Source organism: Cuculus canorus, chromosome 1 (genome assembly GCF_017976375.1).
Source record: "Cuculus canorus isolate bCucCan1 chromosome 1, bCucCan1.pri, whole genome shotgun sequence".
Classification (NCBI taxonomy): Eukaryota; Metazoa; Chordata; class Aves; order Cuculiformes; family Cuculidae; genus Cuculus; species Cuculus canorus.
The window spans coordinates 122852079-122874214 of NC_071401.1; the positions used below are offsets into that span (position 1 = coordinate 122852079).

The 22136-nt window shown below is 42.5% G+C and overlaps 1 protein-coding gene across 9 annotated transcripts in view; it reads right to left on the reverse strand.

Annotated features, from left to right (window-relative positions):
* Nucleotides 1-22136, reverse strand: part of CD58 (CD58 molecule) — a 26681-nt gene continuing 4545 nt past the window's right edge. Inside the window, exons 1-10 of one of the 9 annotated variants that reach the window (XR_008452674.1) lie at nt 18538-18619; nt 16533-16832; nt 15625-15879; nt 13576-13671; nt 12269-12325; nt 11997-12053; nt 9454-9501; nt 5558-5627; nt 4637-4719; nt 1-1676 (exon numbers count right to left, since the gene is read on the reverse strand). Coding sequence is in view for 6 of the 9 variants with exons in the window: in XM_054081938.1 (XP_053937913.1) it covers nt 1635-1676; nt 9454-9501; nt 11997-12053; nt 12269-12348; nt 13576-13671; nt 15625-15879; nt 16533-16832; nt 18538-18604 (945 nt within the window). In the remaining 3 variants the exon portion in view is untranslated. Of the gene's footprint in view, nt 1677-4636; nt 4720-5557; nt 5628-9453; nt 9502-11996; nt 12054-12268; nt 12349-13575; nt 13672-15624; nt 15880-16532; nt 16833-18537; nt 18620-22136 lie in introns of those variants that run through there. The other 8 variants (XR_008452680.1, XR_008452679.1, XM_054081944.1 and 5 more) reach the window with 8 other exon arrangements.

Sequence of the window (22136 nt, forward strand, 5' to 3'; positions counted from 1 at the left end):
CATCAGGCCTTTAAGGAGGACTTTCTCCAAGCATGAGCACAGACCATCCTGATGGTCAGGAAAACAGGCAGGCAAATCAGGAGATGAGCTTGGCTAAGCAGGGAGCTCCTGACAGGGCTTCAGTGCAAAACTTGCTTCTACTAGATGTAGGGGAAGGCTACAATGGAGGAATTTAGGAGCGCTGCCCAGGCAGGTAGGGATGGTGCTAGGAAAGGAAAGGCTTTTCCTGCACCTTGTAACATTAAAGATATGAGCCAGCAATGTGCACTTGCAGCCCAGAAAACCAATTGTATTCTGGGCTGCATGAAGACAAGCGTGACCAGCAGCTGATTATCTCCTTCAACTCTGCTCTTGTGAGACTCCACTTGGAGTATTGTTCCCAGGACAAGAAACACATGGACCTGTTGTAGTGGGTCCAGAGGAGAGCCATGAAGACAATCAGAAGGTTGGAGCACCTCTCCTATGAAGAAAGGCTGAGAAAGTTTGGGTTGTTCAGCTTGAAGAAAACAAGGTTTCATAGAGACCTTCATAGAGACTTTCAATACATAAGGCGGACCTATAAGACAGACAGAGAAAAACTTTTTACCAAGGCATGTAGTGACAGGACGAGGGGGAATGCTTTTAAACTGGAAGAGGGTAGATTTAGGTTGGACATAAGATGACATTTTGTATGATAAGGGCGGTGAGACACCGGAACAGGATCTCCCAGAGAAGCTGTGGAGTATTCAAGGTCAGGTTGGACTGGCCTTTGGGCAACCATGTCTAATGAAAGACGACCCTGCCCACAGCAGGGGGATTGGTCTAGATGATCTTTAAAGGTCCCTTCCAACCCAAACCATTCCGTGTGGTTCTACAGATAGGTAAAGAACCAGTTGGATGATTGGGCTTAGGTGGTAGTGGCTAACAGGTTGTAGTCTACATGGATGACAGACAACTGGAGTACTAAAAGGGTCTATGCAGGAATTGGTGCCACTTAACATCTCCATCAGTGATCTGGAGGAGGGGATAAGGTACAGTCTTGACAAACGGGTTTGTTCCAGTGCAACAACAAACGGAAGTGTAGCTTTATCACAAAGTCAACCACCATTAGAAGTGATCAGTTTGCCAGTTTTCTACCAATTCCAAGACATAGTTATCATGGAAAATATTTGTCTCGAGCGTTGAGTTCCTGCTGGAGAACCAAGACTAGCAAATGCAAACTTCCATCCCTCTGGAACTGCTGAAGGATGAACTGTCTTTCTTCTGACCGTAAAAAGGTACTGATCCAAAATTGCAGAGAAAGCTGGTGAGTTTTTGGTGTATCCACATTCATGTAAATGGACATGATTATTAGTCTCTAAATATCAATTATAAAAAAGGCCTTAGCTCTTGCATTTTGTAAGTAGAGCAACGTTTGCTAAAACTGGACATGATACAATACAAAAGACTTTGTCTGTCGTTTGGCCTACTTATCTTCATGCATTAACACTAGAAAAGGAGGCTATTTCTTCTGAGAAAACAAAAATAGCCACTGGGAACAGCTCAGCCGATCTTCAAAGCCCTTCTTTATGGATGAGTTCAGTGCTTCTGGAAAACCTCCATGAGAAAAGATAGAAGTTCCTTCACTGTTGAATTCTAGCACTCGTCTTCCATTGTCATTTGATCCACAAGGTAGTTATTTGGTTATGATTTAAGATCTGTAGCAAATGAAAAAGAAAAGCAGACAGGTAAATCATTATGTCTTCTCTTCTAGTTACACAAGAATAATGCAGGCTAAATACTAACAAGGTGTGAAGATTTAATTAAGACATTGTCACATGATCCAAACCAATCCAATTACAGTAGCTATGTGACTCGTGGTATCTGATGGCCATTTTACCCAAATTATCTGTTTGTGGTCAGATATATGCCACTGCAACTGGAACAGGTTAAGAACATGTATCACTTACTGCCAGCCACCTGCTAAGCAGCTAGTGACCTGTGAGGCTGTTCTGACACCACTTTTATGCAAAGGTTCAGGTCTATAATCTTAGTATCAGCTGTGCACCACACATGCACGTGATGCTGCTGCTGTTTCTTCCCCACAGTAATCCCAGGTGCTTTTGGAGTTTCCTCTTTTGAGGATTACAAATAGACATCTTCTTTGACAAGCAAAGAAACTGGAGACAAAGGGAAGTTACAGTGGAGGAAGTTAGAATCCATCAAGTTCAAGACTATGTGCCCAACCCAGCTCCCTGCATGCAGCATGCATCAACCTCTAAACAGGCTGATTTCCAGCAAAGCATGCGCAAGACGCACTTACGTCAGTGTGTCTGTCTTGGTGCACACAGACCAACAGGATAAGGGGAACCAATTGCACTGTGTCATTCAGTCTTTGCTCCTGTTTTGACAGCACTACCCCTCCCTTCCACTAGTGTCTAGCTCAGTATCAGTCTAACGTGAGATAAGATGCCAGAAGATGGTCTAGGAGAGCAGCATATGGTGATACATGGCACTCATCTCTGTAGACAATCAGAAAAAGAAACATGTCCCAGTCTGATTCTCACAAGGTTCCTGGACAAGCCTGAAGTATTTTTGATCTGTATTCTTAAAATTCAAGCAGGTTTACTGCTTTTACCTATGGTTGATGTGATCCAGGAGCCAGCGGGGAAAGGGGGGCGGTGCTATTTGCTTGTGTCTATGCAGTGAAAGGGCCTGAATAAGAAATGAGTGTTCTCTTATTTTATATCTGTGGTGATAAGCATCAGGTTTCACACTCCTCATGGAACATGCAAAACCTTCTGTCCCCACACAGGTCACAAACAACACCGAAGAAAGCACAGCTACATCTGACATCTTGACATAAAGTAACAACATAACTATTTCAGGTGCCAAACCTTTAAACATGACATAGGAACACAGTTTAGCCAAGAAAGCAGCCCTTGCAAAGCAGCACATTACGTAGGCCATTCAGAAAAAAGAAAAACTTTTTACCAAGGCATGTAGTGACAGGACGAGGGGGAATGCTTTTAAACTGGAAGAGGGTAGATTTAGGTTGGACATAAGATGACATTTTGTATGATAAGGCGGTGAGACACCGGAACAGGATCTCCCAGAGAAGCTGTGGAGTATTCAAGGTCAGGTTGGACTGGCCTTTGGGCAACCATGTCTAATGAAAGACGACCCTGCCCACAGCAGGGGGATTGGTCTAGATGATCTTTAAAGGTCCCTTCCAACCCACTTCCAATGAAGTAACACACTGATGTACTTCATTTGGTCTTCAGTATTACTCCTTGGCACTAACAGGATCTGACTCAGTCATTACAAGACACCACAGCTTCCTCTCCAGCTACACAGCCCTTTTTTCAAGGCTATTTCCTTGTTTCATGACTGTTTCTTTGGCAGTTTCTTCTGCATCACAGAGTTGGATTTTTTTATACTCGGTCTTAACTCCTTCCCACCCTTCTACTCATCCGTATTTTCTCACATTCAAGAGAAAAATTTCAACATCATCTTTAGCAAATATATGAATGTGATTGCTTAGTTTGCAATTCAGTAGAAGAATTAAACCTGGCAGAAATGAAAACTCCACAGCAGTCAGGTGCCACTAGCTTCCACCTTCCTTTGCCTTTTTTAGAATCTTTAAACAAATTATCTGCATCAGTGGTCTCCAAAGTGGGAGGTGTGCAAGGCAATCCATTGTGGTGTAGAAAGAAAAATATTTTTGCACCATTAATAACGTTAAAAAAATAAAATGCTGTTTATTTCATCCTTATCTTATCCTTTCTTGGCTTCCGCTTTTGTGCATGTTTAACACTGAACATAATATTTCAGTACGATAGCATATGTATATAACTTATAAATATACATAAATTCGGTGTGTATGTCCAAAATATTTTACTGATGGGCCGCACAATTAAAAAAATTTGGAAACCATTAACTTACAATACAAAAAGCAGAAATCAGTAAGAAATGTCCGTAATTATACCACTTAACTAAGGGCTATATGACAGACAAAACATTTCTCCTTTTCTTTTGAGGAAAGGAAAATTGTTTTCAGTCAAACCATAAACCTTTCAACCATATCCCTTAGGAATCAAGAAATTCATGTTTATTGCTGGCAGGTGACTTCACTTCTCCATGCTGCCACTGAATTTGCTAGGTTGAGGAAATAACTTCTACCTCCACCACTTGGCTGTCACAAAAACCAAGGGTTTTTGAGATACAGCTTCAAATATCCTGCCTGGAACCTTCCTGTCGCACAGATAGGAATTTTGGATTTTCTACAGATGTATGCTCAGTAGGATTTTCTGCAAGAATACCAGGTGCTTTGAAAGCAAAACTTATAGTGTAGTAATTGCTATCTTGGCAAGGGCTTGACCTTTTCATGTTCTTTGCCAGATTTAGGTGTCAAAGTAAGACTTTTCACTATAAACTAAAAGTCAATACAGCTCCAAACCTATGATCTTTAATACTTCTTGCGAATCACAGTGTGAAACTAATTAGTAACAGGATTGAAACTAGTTAGCATTCCATAGGCTTTCTCTACTCTAGAAAAACCCTAAAGAAACAGTATTCTGGTCTGGATGGATGACAGACCAATGTAAGCCCTTGTCTGTGCAGTTTATTAAAGGACAGACCTTATACCCTTTCGTTGTCAGGTCTGGGATGGACTAACCTGAATTTTCACTTTCTTCATGGTGATGTACCCCAAGAAGCAGCTGTGTGACCCCACAGATGTGACCCCACAGATGCTCTGATCTGCACATACAGAAAACAGACTGAGAGGGCAAAACATCTTTGGAGATACATAAATGGAGGCCTGCCATGCCCCCACAGTAAGTGCAGCATGCAGAACTGATGACTGAAGAAAGGTTCTAATTCATGGACTATGAAACAACTGTTGCAAAACCTTGCACTTTTGCAGCCTGAATGTCACTAATATCCATCAGATGTAGTGTCGATCAACTATTCTCCCATACAGACTATTCATCAGTTTTCTCATTTCACATGTCAGCCCTCAAGCCCACTGAGAAGAGCTTTCCCACCATGTCTGTATAGGTTTAAAAACAACAAACCACAAGAAAAACACAAATTAAGCAAACTCTCTTCTTTGTGACCAAAGAAAACAGCTAAGCAATAAAAAGAAACAGTGTTACACAATATCTCTCTACTCTGATATGAAGTTAAACAGTATTCATAATTAACAAGGAAATCTAGTGACACAAAAACATGCTGTCTTACCAACACCTCAGCCACTATAAGCCTTTATCACTTGTTAAGGCATGGAATAAAGTAAAAGCATAAGCATGAGCAAGAAGTGTGTTATTAATGAACACTAATATTTAATTCTACAGTTTTAAACTGGCTGAAGTGGCCAGTCTTCCAAACACTTCCATCACAAACATGTGATTCCCCAGCACTCATCACACACGCGTGTGCCCATCACACAGATGCCTCTTCCCTTCAAGTAATTCTGTTTTCTACTTGATCAAACGGGGGTCAGGGTCATACACAGCCCGGCCCAGCACTATCACTCCCTGCCTCTGTGCCAGCCTCCACACTCTCCTGAGGCACAGTGAGCTTTAACCTCACATACCTCCATCACTGCAGCTAGGAGTGTTCCTCAGGGTGCTCCCCATTTCCACCTTCTGCATCCTGGGTCACTTCTGCAAGGAACAGGCAATATTCAAATACCGTTGGTCCATCCAGGTTTAGGACCCTGCATTGCCCCTGCAGAATTTCATGAGGTTCATAGAATCATAAAATGGTTTGGGTTGGAAGGGACCTTAAAGATCATCCAGTACCAACCCCCCTGCCACAGGCAGAGACACATCCCACTGGATCAAGTTCATGCAGGCCTCTACCTCCCCAGATCCCTCTGAACGACAGTCCTGCCCTCATACTGATTGACTGCAGTCCACATTTTGCTGTCATCTATAAACTCAATAACACTGTCTTTCCCTTGTTCAGGTCATCAAAAAAATCAAATCTCTTCAGTACTCTAATTGGCACTGGCATCCATGTGGACTACAACCTATTATTACCTGCAGGCTTGACAATCTAGCAGTAGATAGACATTCCTCCAGATTAGGACATCCCAACTTAGGACTCCAGCAACACTGAGGGACACTGCATAAAAAGCCTTGCTAAAGTCAAGGTATATGACACCCACCATTCCCCCCTTCATTTACAGACCTAGTAATTTCACCAAAAACCTTTGTTAACTTGGTCAGCTGTGATTTATGCTTACTCCTGGTCACCATTCTTCTGTGACCAGAAGTGTGTTCCAAAAAGACTTACCCCATCATTCTCCTAGGGATGAAAGTGAGCCTGACTGACCTGTAGTTCCACTGATGGACCTGTTAGCCTACTTCGAAAATAAATGCAATGTTTCCCTTCTTTCAATTGTCACAGGTCTTCCCTAACATGATTTTTGAAGGTGATAAAGAACAGCCTTGCAGTGATATTTGCCAGTTTATGGTGTCCTTTGCCTCTTGTCTTGTCGCTAGGCACCCACTGAGAAGAGCCTGGTTCCCTCTTTTTCATTTGCTCCCATCAAGTATTTATACATATTGATGAGATCCCATCCCAAGTCTTCTCTTCTCCAGACTGAACACTGACAGCTCCCTCAGCCTTTCCTCATATGAGGGATGGTATCACGGAATCACTAAACGATTGAGGTTGGAAGCGAACCTTAGAAGTCATCTTATCCCATGTCACTGCTCAAGCAGGCTCAACTACAGCAGGCTGCCCAGGACAACATCCAGTCTCTTAATCATCTTTGTAGCTCTTTGCTGGATTCCCTCCAGTAGCTCCATATCTCCCTTGTGCTAGGGAGCCCAGAACAGGACTCCAAATGTGGCCTAACTAGTGCTGAGTAAGAGGATCACCTCTCCTCTAATACAGCCAGGGACACTGATAGCCTTCTTTGCTGCAAGGGGACATTGTTGGCTCGAGTTCATCTTCTTGTTCTCCAGTATCCTCAGGTTCTTTACTGAAAAGCTGCTTTTCCAGCTGACTGGCCCCCAGCATATAGAGGTGCATGGTGTTATTCTTCACAGGTACAGGATTTTGAATTTCCTCTTGTTGAACTGCACGAGGCTCCTGCCAGCATCTTTCTCCAGCTTGTTGAGGTCCCTTAGGTGTGTTAGCCACTCCTCCTAGTTTTGTATCATTAGCAAATTTGCTGAAGGCATACTCTGCCCCATAATTCAGATAATTAATGAAGACATTAAAGAGGACTGGACCCAATATTGACCCCTGGAGTACACCACTACATACTGGCCTCCAACTAGAATTCATACCGATAATCACCACCCTCTGATCTCAGCCATTCAGTTGGTTTTCACTCCACCTCATCTCACTGTCTGCCCATCTAGCCTATACTTCATCAGCATGAGGTATCACTAAATCAATCCCCTGTTCAGCAACAAGTTCCCATTTTCCTCGTCTATTCTTTCACGGATAACATAGCAGCAGAAGCTGCTCTCATTGACCTGGTCACCCCATAGCGGTTTCAAGCCTCACTGAGCCTTGGCTTTTCTGACACCATCCTTACCTGCCTGGGCAACGTGCATACCCTTGCACCCACATGTAGGAGAAGCAAGTTTTGCACTGGAGCCCTGTCAGGAGCTCCCTGCTTAGCCAAGCTCATCTCCTGATTTGCCTGCCTGTTTTCCTGACCACCAGGATGGCCTTTGCTCATACTTGGAGAAAGTCCTCCTTAAAGGCCTGATGATGCTCTTGAGCTCCATTGCTCTTTGAAACTTTTGGAACTGTTTCCCATGAGATGCCACTCACCATTTTCCTGAATAAGTGGAAATTTGCTCTTTGAAAGCATCGGATCTGTACTCTCATGCTTAACTTTCTCACTCCTCTTAGGATCTCAGCCAAGGCAGCCACTTGTGACCATATCGCCATACAGTTCTCTGTTAGGGAGCAGCAGATACAGCTGCACATCAGCCCTTGCTGGCACATCTCGTAGGCTGTGCTCGGCAGCACACCTTTTCATTTGCAGTTGTTATGTACTGCTGGGCTACCAGCAGCAGCTCTATTTAGAATAGCTTTGTACACACATTTCAGCAAACATCATAGCCTTGCCTGCTGTTTCCCATCCCCACAGCAGTGACAGCATGCTACCAAGGTGCTGCAGGGTGTACTGCACAAGGGGACACCAACTCCTTTTCCTAGTGTTCCCACTTTATATTGCAAAAAACCAAAGTATTTGGTTTTGCTCCTCTAGTATTCAATCAGACAATCTTTATCTATGGACCTGACTCCCTTTGACCTGAATGGTATGTTTCCCTCATTTCTTCCATGAGGCTGGCACAAAGTAAACCTTCTTTTCCTGTATCCACGTCTATGTATGTGGAAATAGTTACACAAGTGACAATAAAAGGTCCAGCCACCACACCTTTGCCAGCAGCTACATAACCTCTGTTTCTTCAGATGAGGAAAGTTGTTCTAAGCAGCAAAACCCAGGGGCTTCTAGGTTTCCTTTTCCTTATTGTCATGATTAGTGATTTTGCCCTTAATGCGGAAAAAAATCTGCTTTCTCCAATCCCCTAATAAGCTACTTGTGGAAAATAGTGGAAGAGTTAGTGAGCGAACGATCAGTGCAACAGCCTGGGGAACAAAAACTTTTCTTTTTCCTGACTTGAACTGCAGTGTTCCTATTTCACTATCCCCCTGGAGTAAAAACAACTTCTAGAAAAAAATACAGGTCCCAGAATTCCCTTTAATTTCCCTTACATCGGTTGTACTAAGAAAACAAAACTGGGGTTTTGCTTAGCTGCCCAATGAATGCAGAAAAAAACCCTTTCCTATAGCATAAAGCAAGTAAAAAATACCAGATCCAGAAATGTTGCTTCTCTAAGGAAAAAAAACCTGCTCTATCTCCCACAGTAGCATTTTGCAAACTTGTAAGCATTCCATCTCTAAACCAGTGTGTTGAGACTTAGATCTATTTCCCATCAACACAAACAAAGCTTTGAAGCCACAGCATTTCATTATCTTAGGTCTCGCTTGAGCGTTTCTTCCAGCAGAAAGTAAAGATCACCTATGCATGACAATATGCTATAAAAACATCCTTGCACTCTTTTGCACGCAAATAAAAGGTAGCAGTAGACATAAGGGTAGTTTGCTTATTTACTATAAAAAGGGGTTCCCTCATACAGGCTTAGTTCTTTGCACAGGTGGTGGAGTGTTCTGCAGACACACCATGCAGCATCATTCTCATCATATGAAAAGGGAAGCTGAAGCCCCAAGAAGGTATTTGCTCAGTGCTGTTTAACAGAAACAAGGATTCAGGTCTTTTTGACTTCTCATCTAGTGATCTACCCATCAATATCTACTGTTTCTAAGGCAACATCTCTTTCTAGGCCAACAGGAGAACGGTAATCTCTGCACTGAGAACATGCTAATATGTTGTGGACTGCAAAATTAATGCCCCTCGTCAGGTTCCCCTGGTTTAGGGCACCATCTACTTGTTACCTGCTTCAGGCTCTTCATTCTCATGATCAACAGCTTGTGAAGATGCAGCTGAAAGCAAACAGAAATCCTTTTTAGAGATTAATATGAAGGTAGCACAGTCTGCAAGATGCAACTCAGCCTTGGACAGTTTCATTGTAACACTTTAGAAGATACTCCTGAGAACTAGTATGTTATGCCACTTTATTGAAGGACTCACAATTAATTTCAACTTCAACCTCACTCCGGCAACCACTTAAGGTCCCAGAACATAACCAGCATAGATTGCTAGGTCAACAGCTTTACAAACTCTTTCTAAAGTGGGTTTACTTAAGGTGATAAAGCTGCACAGATTTGCCATCAGAACCCAGAAGAGAATTTGCATCTCCTTTTTTTTCTTTTTTTTTTTAACTTCATCTAGGTGTTGCACTAACTCTTTAAACCATTTCTCTTTGTAGACCTGAAAGAACTTCTAACAGAGGCATTGGGCATTCTAAAGTAAATTTAAGTGCAGTACCAAAAAGAGGGTTTTTTGATTAAGGAATTATTTTTCTTCCCAACCTTTTCTTTTCTTCACCTTCAAATTCATTAGTAGTCTCTAGATTTCAGTGATGACCCAAGGGCTAGAACCCCTACTTTAACAAATGTACAAAAATATCAGAGGAAAAAATAAGTTCTTTATCCAAAATTCTGCTAAAAAGCTCATAAGTCTTTGATATGCCAGAGATGAGTAGACATGGAAAAGGAGGGAAAAACCCCAAACAAACCCAACAACAAAAAAACCCACAAAACCTTGCTTTCATAGCACTGCCTCCCCTCCTGGCCTATCACCAAGGAAATCATGATGCTTTTAACCTCCAAACCCACAAGAAACATTAACTTGATTTCTGAAATTCCTTAAAGAACAACATAAGAAATTAAACATTCAGTAAGTCTCTGCAAAAGTGACACAGTAGTTTAAAAACACCCTGCTCCAGCCTTATGCCAACTCCAACAGTTCCTGCAAGATACCAGACGGAGTATCTCACATGAAGCCACGATCAGTTCAATACTAGAACACTCCAACAGGGCAGTGTGCTCATATCTGATGGCAGGAGCTTTGGTCATTCCCCATTGAAACAGTTCTTGGTCCAGTGACCTCCATAACAAAGTATTTTTAAAGAATCTTCCACTGCTCTCTCTAATCTGCTTGACTTCCCAAGGGCTGATTTTGCTTGGTTCATAAAGAACAGATCACAGTGAATTTGGCAACAAGATGCACATGTGTTAAAGCTGGAACACACTAGCTTCATTTACCGTTGTGAAAGCAGAACAGACAAAAAGTTGTCCCCTTTCTTACCTGCTCACCATACACTGTGATTCCCACACCCCAACACACAGGCCCACAAGCCAGAAAACCAAGAAATCCTGCTGCAAATTAAAGAAGGAAAAGAAAAATAGAAAACAAAGCAGTATTAGAAGGGACAAAAGAAGCACAAGTGGAGATCTGGACAGGATGACAGGAAGGCAGAAAATCCTGAGAATCTGTACTGCCTGTAGAAGGTCATCATGTAAAGAAACCATGGGTGGGCTGCAGAGTAACTAATGAAAAGAGGTGAGAAATTACTCCATTGTCTCTTTCCCTCATCTTGACTGTTACAGGGACAAGACAGGCCTTCAAAATGGAATAAGTGTGAATTAAAAGTTTTTCCCAAACAACTGAAAGTATTAAAGAAAGAAAATGAGACGATTGCATCTTGACCCACAGGATGTAAACTTGAACAAAAATCATGCACGAAAAGCAAGGGCCAGAGTTCTGCCCAGCAGACTAGCAATACGCTAGTCTTCACTAGTTCTTGCATGGATTGTCAAGATGTAACCAAAGTAAACTAACAGCGAACTCCTGCCAATCTGATGTGATAATACCTTCAAAGGTCATCATTAAATCTACTGCTACATGCACAGCATCAACCCCAGCTTTCCAAGTCAAATTCAATGCACGGAGAAAAAGGCTAGCTGCCCAATTTCCAAAACAGGCCAGCGAGAAATTTCCCTGGGGAACAGTGGTAGTGAGCAATGTGTCACCCTCATGACCAGCCCTAAGCACTTGATATGAACACCGGGTTAAAAAAACAATCAACCAAATTTCTGAAAGAAGTTTATATAAATGAGACAGACAGGTAAGATTAAAAGAGATAGAAGAAATATTTATCTCATTTATCATGAACTAACCTTAAACAAACAGGTAAACAGTAAGTTCTCCAGCTGATAAATTGCCCTATAGTGTGCATTTTTCCAGCCCCCATCGTACTCTCTGTTGTCAAAAGTAGATTTCACCTCCAAAGTGAGCTGCAAATCCCACACCATTCATTGTCAGTAATTCTGCCAGCCCTCCTAACACATCCACTAAATGTGGGTCCCTATGACTATAATACTGGACCTCAGCTGAGACTGAGGCCACATATACGCACATTGAGAATCAATTCAAAAGCTTACACACTGCAAAAAAGGGAATAGCTGATCAGACTCATTGCTCCAACCAATGGCAGATGTTTAGAAACAACTATATCCAAACACAAGTTTCTTACTTCTGTCCAGATGAAACTGCTCTTGGTTCTCCACAGAATAAAGTGGCGTGTGTTCTCCTGTAATGAAATTCACTTAAATTAGAAAGTATGCATTAATGACCTGGAAAAAATAACTGTACTCTGTAAAATAACTAAGGTCTGAATAAAAACTTACTTCTTTACCTCTCCAATGAAAGACTATACTGCCACAGAGAAAAAAAAAATTACAAGCCTAGACCAAATTAAAGCACTAGTCTGATTTCCACACATTTATGACACTCTAGATCTCTTACCTGAGTGATGCACTGGACTCTTCTGAGAAGCTCTTCCCTTTTCAAGTTTACTTCTAGCTGTACCAAAACAAATAGAATACCTGGAGGAATTACTCAGAAATAACACTTTATGGCAGCCTCTATCTATTCCCCTCTCCCCCAACCCGAATAATAATAAAAAGAATCACTGAGGATGTGCTACTGAACACTTGACTTGGGGAAAGAAGAAACAAAGAAACAGTGTTTTGGACAATTAGCAAGAGATCAACAAAATGTGCCTCCTGGAACAACAAGTTCCAAAGCACAGCTTAGCAGTTCAGGACTCAGTCTTGTACTCAAATGAGCAAATCCCATCTTCTGTTTGATTATACTTTTGCAGTGTTTATCCTACTGAGGTATAATGGGTTTATTTTCTAGCATGATCGGACCTTTGCTGTTTCAAGGGGAGTAGTTGAATTGTTTCAAGCCTAACTGATGGCCAGTTATGGTGACATTTTTCATGTGTTGATACCAAGAACAGTCTTGTTAAACATCACCAACATGGACAATGGCACAGCAGGCACCCTTAGAAAGTTTGCAGATGACATCAAACAGTGGAGAGTATGGGATACACTGGAAGGCAGGGCTGCCACTCAGAGGGGCCTCAATAACCTGGATGAATGTGCTGGTACAAAAGATGTGATTTTCAAAGACAAACAAAGTCCTGCATCTCCTGAAATCACCCCATGGAGCAGTACAGGCTTTCTTTCCAAATAAACTGTCAGATTTACAAAAATATACTTGAATGTAGTGTAGGAATGGGTCAAGAAACAAATCTAGAATTCCAAGACAATGGCAATAGATGCTGACCACAGCACAAGAAGTCCCTATGCATCAGTTGAGTACACTCAGTTGTTATGCATACCAGCATAAGGTATGCAAAAGGCCTTGGTACAAGCCTGCCCCAACAGTAAAGCTGATCTTGAGGGCAGCTTTATGATGATCTCAAAAAAGGCAGTGAAAGCACACTCAGATAGGCATGTCAGAAGCTATAGATACATGGTAAGTGGAAACACAGAGTAAAAGAAACACTTGATCTGAAGGAGAAATTTCAAATGCAAACTACAGTGTTTCCCACTACCCAGAGCCCAGTGTCCGAGGGCAAGAAAATTCAGTATATCATTTCCTTCACACCTACTAGCCTTTGCCTAAGTTGCACATGTTTCTACTACTGTATTTACAATACATCCCAGGGTCAGAAACTTTCATATATGCTACAGAACCTTCAGAACCTTACACCAGCATCATCTTGAAGCATTTTTAGCTCAATTAGGAAATACCATACATGCCTTTTATATATAGGAATATTGTTATTCCTACAGGTAGAAGGAAGAAAACAGAAGCCCCCCAAAGAGCGTCTCTGTTTCTTTTCTGATAGCTGTCTCCTTTAAAAAAAAACAAAATAAACAATGATTGGTTAGTTAAAAAGCAACTGTGTGATACACTACTTCAGCAGAAATACAGTATGTTTTATAGCTATTTGTTTTTAAAAAAAATCAAAACTCAAGAAATTAATGTACCACAGTCAGTTATTAGCAAAACCCTAAGCCAGCTCCAGAAAAGTTACATGGTAAATACTTTAGTTCAGTAAAGGCACATCATGACTTGAAAGGCAATGGCTATTTCTCTTTTTGGCCTATGAAAGCCCAACCCAGATCTCAGCTAAATGAAGTTTCAGTGAATACCTTGTGTGAGGTTTGCATGGCAAGATTTGGATAATGGGGAGGTTGCAGGGGTGGCTTCTGGAAGAAGATGACAGAGGCTGCCCCCATGTCGGACAGAGCCAGTGCCTGGTGGCTCCAAGATGGACCCTACCATTGGCCAAGGTGGTAGCCATCAGCAACAGTGGTAGTGCCTCTGTGATAACATATTTTAAAAGAGGAAAATCTGCTGGGTAACAGCAGCCAGAGAGAGGAGTGAAAATATACGAGAACTAGCCCTGCAGACACCAAGGTCAGTGAAGAAGGAGGCTGAGGAGGTGTTCCAGGCATCAGAGCGGAGATTCCCTTGCAGCCTGTGGTGCAGATATGGTGAGGCAGGTTATTCCTCTGCAGCCCATGGAGGTTAATGGTAGAGCAGCCCATGGAGGACTGCACACCAGAGCGGGTGGATACGCCCAAAGGAGTCTGTGACTTCATGGGAAGCCTGCACTGGAGCAGGCTCCTGGCAGGACCTATGGACCCATGGAGAAGGGGTCCAACATTGAAGCAGATTTTCTGGCAGGACTCGTGATCCTATGGGGGACCTATGATGGAGTCATCTGTTCCTGAAGGACTACACCCCTTGGAAAGGACTCATGCTGGAGCAGTTCTTGAAGAACTGCATCCTGCAGGAAGGACTCACATTGGAGAAGTTTGTGAAGGACTGTTTCCCACAGCTGGGACCCCACACTGGAGCAGGGGAAGAACATGAGGAGGAAGGAGCAGCAGAGACAACGTGTAATGAGCTGACTGTAACCCCCATTCCCCACCCATATGCACTGCCTGGGGGGAAGAAGTAGAGAAATTGGGAGTGAAGTTGAGTCTGGGAAGAGGGGGGTGGGAGGGAAAGATGTTTTAGATTTGTTCTTGTTTCTCATTGTCTTAATCAGATTTTGATTGGCAATAAATTAAATTAATTTTCCCCAAGTCAAGTCCGTTCTGCCTATGATGGCAATTGCTGAGTGATCTCCCTGTCCTTATCTCGTCCCTTCTCTGTCCCATTGAGGAGGAGGAGTGATAGAGTGGCTGGATGGCCACCTGGCAGCCAATCAAGGTCAACACACCACATGCCCCACTTCTAACAAGTCTCTGACAATTCCAGTGGAAGAATTCTACATTGGTAAACTATGAACATTACTTTTGCACTGAAGTGGGAAATTTTGTCAGTTGGGAACTGCATTGCGTACCTTACAAACCAGAGGGCTCCAAACATGTTTCATTTTCATTGACTCATGCATAGCTGCTAGCTGACTCACTTGAAATGACTGAACAGTTTCATGTCGGTTAATGGGAAGCAGTACAAAGAGTGGAATAGCCATTATGATTAATTAAACAAGGTCAGGAAGTTCAGAAGAGATCTTTGGTATGTGTCTCCCTCTTTATTATTACTTACTTCAAGTCACTGCTCAAGGTTTTATTCTGTTGAGATCTCTGCAGAAACTACCTTTTGGGGGGATCAAACTGTCAGCCTCATACCTTTCACCAACCTTTAGCACTTTTAGCAGACAAACCACATCTGATGCTTTTTACTCTTAAAATTCAACTTTCTAAGAAGTCAGCAGAAATCTTACAGTAATAGTCCATGCTGCTTCCACAAACAGACTTTCAGACACACATACAACTTGACCGATTCATTACCTTTTTCATCTGGAAAGCATTTACTCAAAGAGATTTCAGAGCTCCTTTCCGTTTGAGAGAATTTAATTAAACATACAGCTTTCTTGGAAACATCCACATTCTTGTTAGGGATGACAATTTCCGTCGTGTGATGAGTGACTAGTGTGCTATCTAACTTCCAAGAGTAATCCAGAGGCTTCGGGAAATCTGCTATACAGTTTAAAACAAAGTCATCACCACTGATGTTGCAAGTTATTTCAGGTTCTGAAGGGGGAGCTAAAAGGAGAGAAAACACTCTGTATTAACTTTGGTTATACACTGCCTTGAATTTTAGCAGGACAAGGGCTGGAGTAACAAAACCAGCAGGAGCGTGCAGAGATAAAAGAGTGTGTGTGCACACGTGTGCCCATGCATGCGCATAAGAAATGTATTTCTAAAAGTGTCCTTGATTGTGGTTCTTCAGTGCGTAGGTTGAGTCCCTTCATGGCTCATTGCCAACAGGACTAACATACCCACTGGTCAAATATATTTTCCAAAGACTACTAGTTAAGCTGCACAGACCTGCACAAGATGATGCTACAGATATTCAAGCGCCTATAATATGCCTGCAGGAGCAACTTTAGTAGATACATAGTGCTTGGAATAACTTGGTCAACTGGCTCAAAGAGTTTTGTTATCTACCTGAAAGTACCAAGTGTGCCATCTACACACATTCTAGAAGTCATTCCAATGTGTGTAATAATGGGCACAAAAATCACACGCCACCTTTGAAAATCTGCTTCAAGTGCCTAAGTAACTTGACAAGAGAGCCAAAGAACAGCCCCTCTCTGTTTCTGCCTGCCTCCCTGACAAGTAAAGAGCCCCCTTTCTAGCCTTCTTAAAGCGAATAAAGTGGTGCAAATACTTTATGCAGTTCTTCCACTACTTACGTAACACAGAAAGCATGAAGGTGAAGGCATAATTTTCTTTCACAAAATCCAAGTAGGTTAGCTCGTATGTGCCAGCATCACTATTCTCCAAGTTATATATCGTCAAGTACCCATTCTTCTTGTTAAGTAAGCCTCTATCAATAAGAGAAGTATAATATGTAGTTTCATTTTGCCCTTCCCATTCAGCCACTTTATTCTTGTTTTTTGTCCATAAAATTTCCGTTATGTTTTGGCCTGATTTTACTGGAAAAGTAAAATTTTCTCCCACGATGCCAAACACCTCGTCACAGTGGATGTGTGCTGTAGGTGGAAAAAAAGAAAAATAAGTTACCAATTGTTTTATCAATTATTGCTTGGCTAATGCTGTTTGCACTATCAGGAACACTTAAACTTAGGTTAGAAGCACATCATAATGTTGCAAAGTAAGGCATTAAGGGATTTAAGAATTACCCAAACCCAGCCTGTCCACACAATCACATCACAGGCACCACAAAGGGAATCCATCTTCATTTTCTGGTCCCGGGTAGAATCATTGTCCCTATCTTCTTCCCTGTCCTAAGTCCCTCTATCCTCAGTACTTTCCCTCTCTTCACTTGAATTAGGCCTCCTGCCCATAATCTGGGAAAAAGATTAAATAAAGAATTGTTACCAGCAAAATCTATCTCAGCATTTTGTTGCAGAATGGCCAGACGGAAGCTCCTGCTGAGCTAAAAAAAACCTGTGATTTTCTTCAATATGAAGCTAACACTGTGCAAGCAAAGCCTCCTCCGCAAACCCACCACCTCATCTCATCTATATCATCTGTTCCCATTTGTCCAGCAGCCAGATATCTTCACCTACACAACCTTCTCATCCTATTCAGAATTCGGAGCCACCGTCAAGAGTTCTGCCTACCACACATCAGTTGAATCATGACAAAGGCATGGCTGCACAGATTTGGCCAGCAGTAAAGAACAAGCCACGAATCTTAATCTGTGTTGCAGTACACGTTTCACATTTTTTCGTGTTTGACAACAACTCAGCTAATGCACATAATCTGGAACTCCACGCTAACCAAATCATGTGTCTGAATACAGAGCTTGGATTGCAACCTATGTAAGACAAGGTATAGTCCTTCACTCATGGAGTAACAGGTCATCCATACAACCCAGTGTTCCATAATCAAGTTTTAGAAACTAATTCTGATACTTTAAATATTAAAGCTGGCTAAATGCATCCACATGTTCTGTTCAGACTAAGTGGAACTTAATATTGAATTTATCAGCAATAAACACTTCATTGCTATATTTGTCTACCTGACTAGATTTTCTTTGCACTTTTCTTGGAGCTGACGTAAGTCTTAATTATCCCAGAGAACTTTTGCATGCTAATTCCCTTTTTATTTTGAATACTATCATTACCATCTTTTTTCGGTCTCAGGTACCTATTTGAAATGCATATATGTATATATTTGGTCTATACAAGCAGCAGTTAGGCTCCAACATTATGATTAAGACATTAACGTTCCACCTGCTGAAGCTGAGTGGAAAAGTCCTTACTGATTAGCTTATAGTAAGGAACTGTCTGCCTCAGGAACTAGGTTTTTCAAATACTGGGATTTTGTTCTATTTTTCGTAACTTCCCAACTACCTCTTCTTTTTTTTTTTCTTTTTTAAATTGTGGATTCCCCCAGCAACTGTCAGCATCAGAGAGTTACATTCCCTCCTAACCCTCAGAACCATCAGCTGCACAGAACCCTGAAATAAATGGTGAGTCCAGAAGGACTGTCAGAATATTCACCCATAACCCTCCAAACTCCCCCACAGGCCACAAACACAACCTGCTTCCCAAACTCCAGTAAGAAACCCCTTAGGCCAGTGGTTTAAAAGCACAGGCAAAAGCTACAGCCAGAAAAGAGAGAACACTGATGGCAGTAAGCTGTAGCAGTGTCCCAGGCAAGAGAAAATCAGATTCATGCAGGACTGACTGTAAATCTTACATTAACATCAAAAGTAGAGTTTTTCACCTGCATACAGCTGCAATTTCACAGAGGTATGTGTTGCTTCTCCTGGACAATACGGGTCTGCCTGCATGTACAGAGATCTACACACATCAGCAAAGGCAGGACCTAAGGGTGGCACCCACCAACAAGCCTGGGTCCCTCCTCACCCCAAAACCCATACATTCGGTTACATCCCTCAGCACAGGCTTAACAAGCAGCACACCCATGCAGAGGTTGTGCAGTCATTTTATAACTGTGCTGCTAACCGGAAGGGTGGGAATGACCTACCCATTCCTTCCTCTCCTTTGTCTTTGTCTGTCTGTTCCCACAATGCAGAGCATACAATTCATTGAAAGTTAACTTGGCACACACTCCCACTCTAAAGAAAAAAACCCACAGATGGTTTGTAATTTCCAGATGTGACTTGCTGTGGGAACACTAGCTTGTGCATGAGGTAGAGCGAAACCAAGGGACTAGGGAGAACACGACTAAGACCTTCCCTTTACCCAACAGCGCAGTGACTGCACCCACACCGCTAGGCAGACCTCTTAAACTAGCTACTAGGAAATACGAGGATTGAGCTGCATCGTGAATCCAATGCCTTGTGTTTACACACTTTAGTGAGGGCTCTTGCCCCTCTTCACTGTGGGTTCACAGTCCTAAACCTGCCTCGGAGAGAGGTAAAACATTACAAAATGCTGTTGGAGACTGAGATGCCACCTCCCTTTTCCCCAGTAACTCATTACTCAAATCACACGTTCAAGACATTTCCCTGTGTTAAAGAGATAAAATGCACAGTCAACTGAAGAAGAGCCTAAAAACTTCTCACTAGTGTCTTGACCAGACCAGAACCTCTCGGGGTCAGTTGCACTATCACTCCCTTGTGCTCACTGGCACAGCCTGAAGAGGAGGAAGAAAGAGCTCACTCCACTGCACAGCTCAGGGAAGCCTATGGTAGAGTTTTCAAAGCCTCCGTATGTGACTCTCAGAAAGATTCAGTGAATACCAGTAGAGCTTATGTACAAACAAGACACAGCAAAACTTGGGTATGACAAGGACTAGGCAATCCTAGATAATTCCAGGGAAAGAAGTTGAGGAATGGGGAAAACAGAGGACCAAAATATCAGCTTCACAGGAATAAAGGTGCCACTAGGACCAGACACCAACATTGACAGAAAGGTGTAAATCTCCAACACCTTCTGTAGGTTTAGTTCCAAAGATCTCTTTTTTTATACAATAGTCAGAATTTTCAGGTTCTCCTCCCTGTTCCCACTTAGATTTCTCTTCTATTTGCTGAACATTGCAGATCTCTCTAGCTCCCTCCACCCTGCTTCCTGCCCAGGCCTCTTCCACTCTCCTTGTCTAGTCCTCTGATTACTTGCCCAGTTCTGTTCTTCCTTCTACTTGCCATGTTCACTGCTACCACGCACTTCTGTACTAGGTCTGCTTGGGACAGAGTTAATTTTCTTCATAGCAGCCCAGAAGGTGTTGTTCATAACACATCAATGTTTTAGCTGTTGCTGAACAGTGCTTGCACAGCATCAAGACCTTCCTTCTTTCTCACTCAGACCAACCCTAGAAGTAGGCTGGGGACAGGCGAGAAGTTGGGAGGCGATGCAGCCATGACAGCTGACCCCAACTGACCAAAGTGATATTCCCTATCATGCTCAGCACTCAAAAGGGGGAATGGAAATTTTTCTAAAGGAGCGATTGCTCAAAGAAGTACGGCAATGCGAAGGGATAAGTGATTGCCTTTGCAATTACTTGCTTCCTCCCACCCTTTATTTTCCCCTTCACTTATTGATTTGTCTTTAACCCAACTCACGAGTTTTCCTTGCTTTGGCTTTCCTGATTCTCTACCCCATTTTGCTGAGGTGGGGTGGGCGAGTGGCTGGGGTGGCCTTCACAACTTGTTTCCAGATCTCTATTCACTTTTAACTCTCCTGTAACCCAGCAGGATCTGATTCACAACAGTGCACCTGCAATCCTAGTGTCTTTACCTTTCAATTAAGGAAAGAATCTGTCCAATCCAAAATTTTGGAGCTCAAGCCTGTTTCTTCAAAGATGCAAAATGGAAACCCCGAGCATAATGTGATGCACATCTCAACATGGATGCCATTTCTGTAGCTCTGGCAAACTTTCTTAACGTTTAAAAGTTTAGGTCTTGATATAAAAGCAACTCTGAGGAAGATGCCTCTAAAGAAACTTCATGTTAAAAGTATCCACTGGATTCTATTTCCAAGTTAGAAAGGACACTCCTCTCTCTGAATGTAAACATGTGGGCTCTTTTTTTTTGTGGCACCTTATTGATTTGGGCATTTGCTTTTTGTGAAAGCATTGCCTTTGGTTAGTTCTAGGCAAGTATATTAGATTTCATACTAAACAAACGTCAACAAATATATTCCATTTCTAGCAAGTCTGCCTGTTCATACACCAGAATAAAGGTATGTGTACAGTGTTACTAAGGCGTCACTAAAGATAGTAGCAAGAGAAAAAGCTTTAGAGTTACTGGTATTTTAGCTAGCATAGCACCTTAGCCTTTTACATACCATGGTACAGCGGCTAACACATCGGTCAGCCTGAATTCACACCTCTCATGCTTGGTTGTGTTGTGCTCCATTAACAGCAAGGGGAAGTTTCTGTTGTAACAGCCTAGATACACTTCATTAATAAACATCACATACTCATCACCCTGGATTAAGTAGAGTTTTCACTTCTGCTAAGCAAATCACATGCAGTTGGAAATGTCCTTTAAGATCAAGTCCAACTGTAAACCTAGCACTGCCAAGCTCACCACCAAACCATGTCCCTATGTGCCAAGCCTACAAGTCTTTTAAATACTTCCAGGGATGGTGATTCAAGAAGCTACCTGGCCAGCTTGGGCAAGTGCTTGACAACCCTTTTCATGAAGAAATTTTTCCTAATATCCAAACTAAATCTTCCCTGGCACAATTTAAGGCCATCTCCTCTTGTCCTATCACTAGTTACTTGGGAGAAGAGACCAACACCCACCTCACCACAACCTCCTTTCAGCCAGCTGTAGAAAGCGATAAGGTCTCCCCTCAGCCTCCTTATCTCCAGATTAAACAGCCCCAGTTCCCTCAGCCGTTCCTCATAACACTTGTGCTCTGGAGGCTTCACCAGCTTCTCTGCCCTTCTCTGGATGCACTCCAGCAGCTCGACCTCTTTCTTGTAGCGAGGGCCCCAAAACTGAACACTATTTGAGGTATGGCCTCACCAGAGCTGAATACAGGGGGATGATGACTCCTCTAGTCACGTTGGCCACACTGTTTCTGATACAGGCCAGGATGCTATTGACCTTCTTGGCCACCTGGGCACACTACTGGCTCACATTCAACTGGCTGTTGACCAATTGCCCCAGGTCCTTTTCCACCAGGAAGCTTTCCAGCCACTCTTCCCCAACACTGAGCAATCTTGGTATTTTTATGATCAACAAAAGCATAGAAAGGAGCATATATTTGTTTGCATAGAGGAAGAATATGCAAAAACAAACCCCACCCCAAAGCTGTTAAATTGCCTAATGGGAAAGGAAAAAAAACTACATTTAACATAAATTTGGGTTTTGTGTTGGTCACTTTCAGAAGCCAGGAAGAAGACATGAG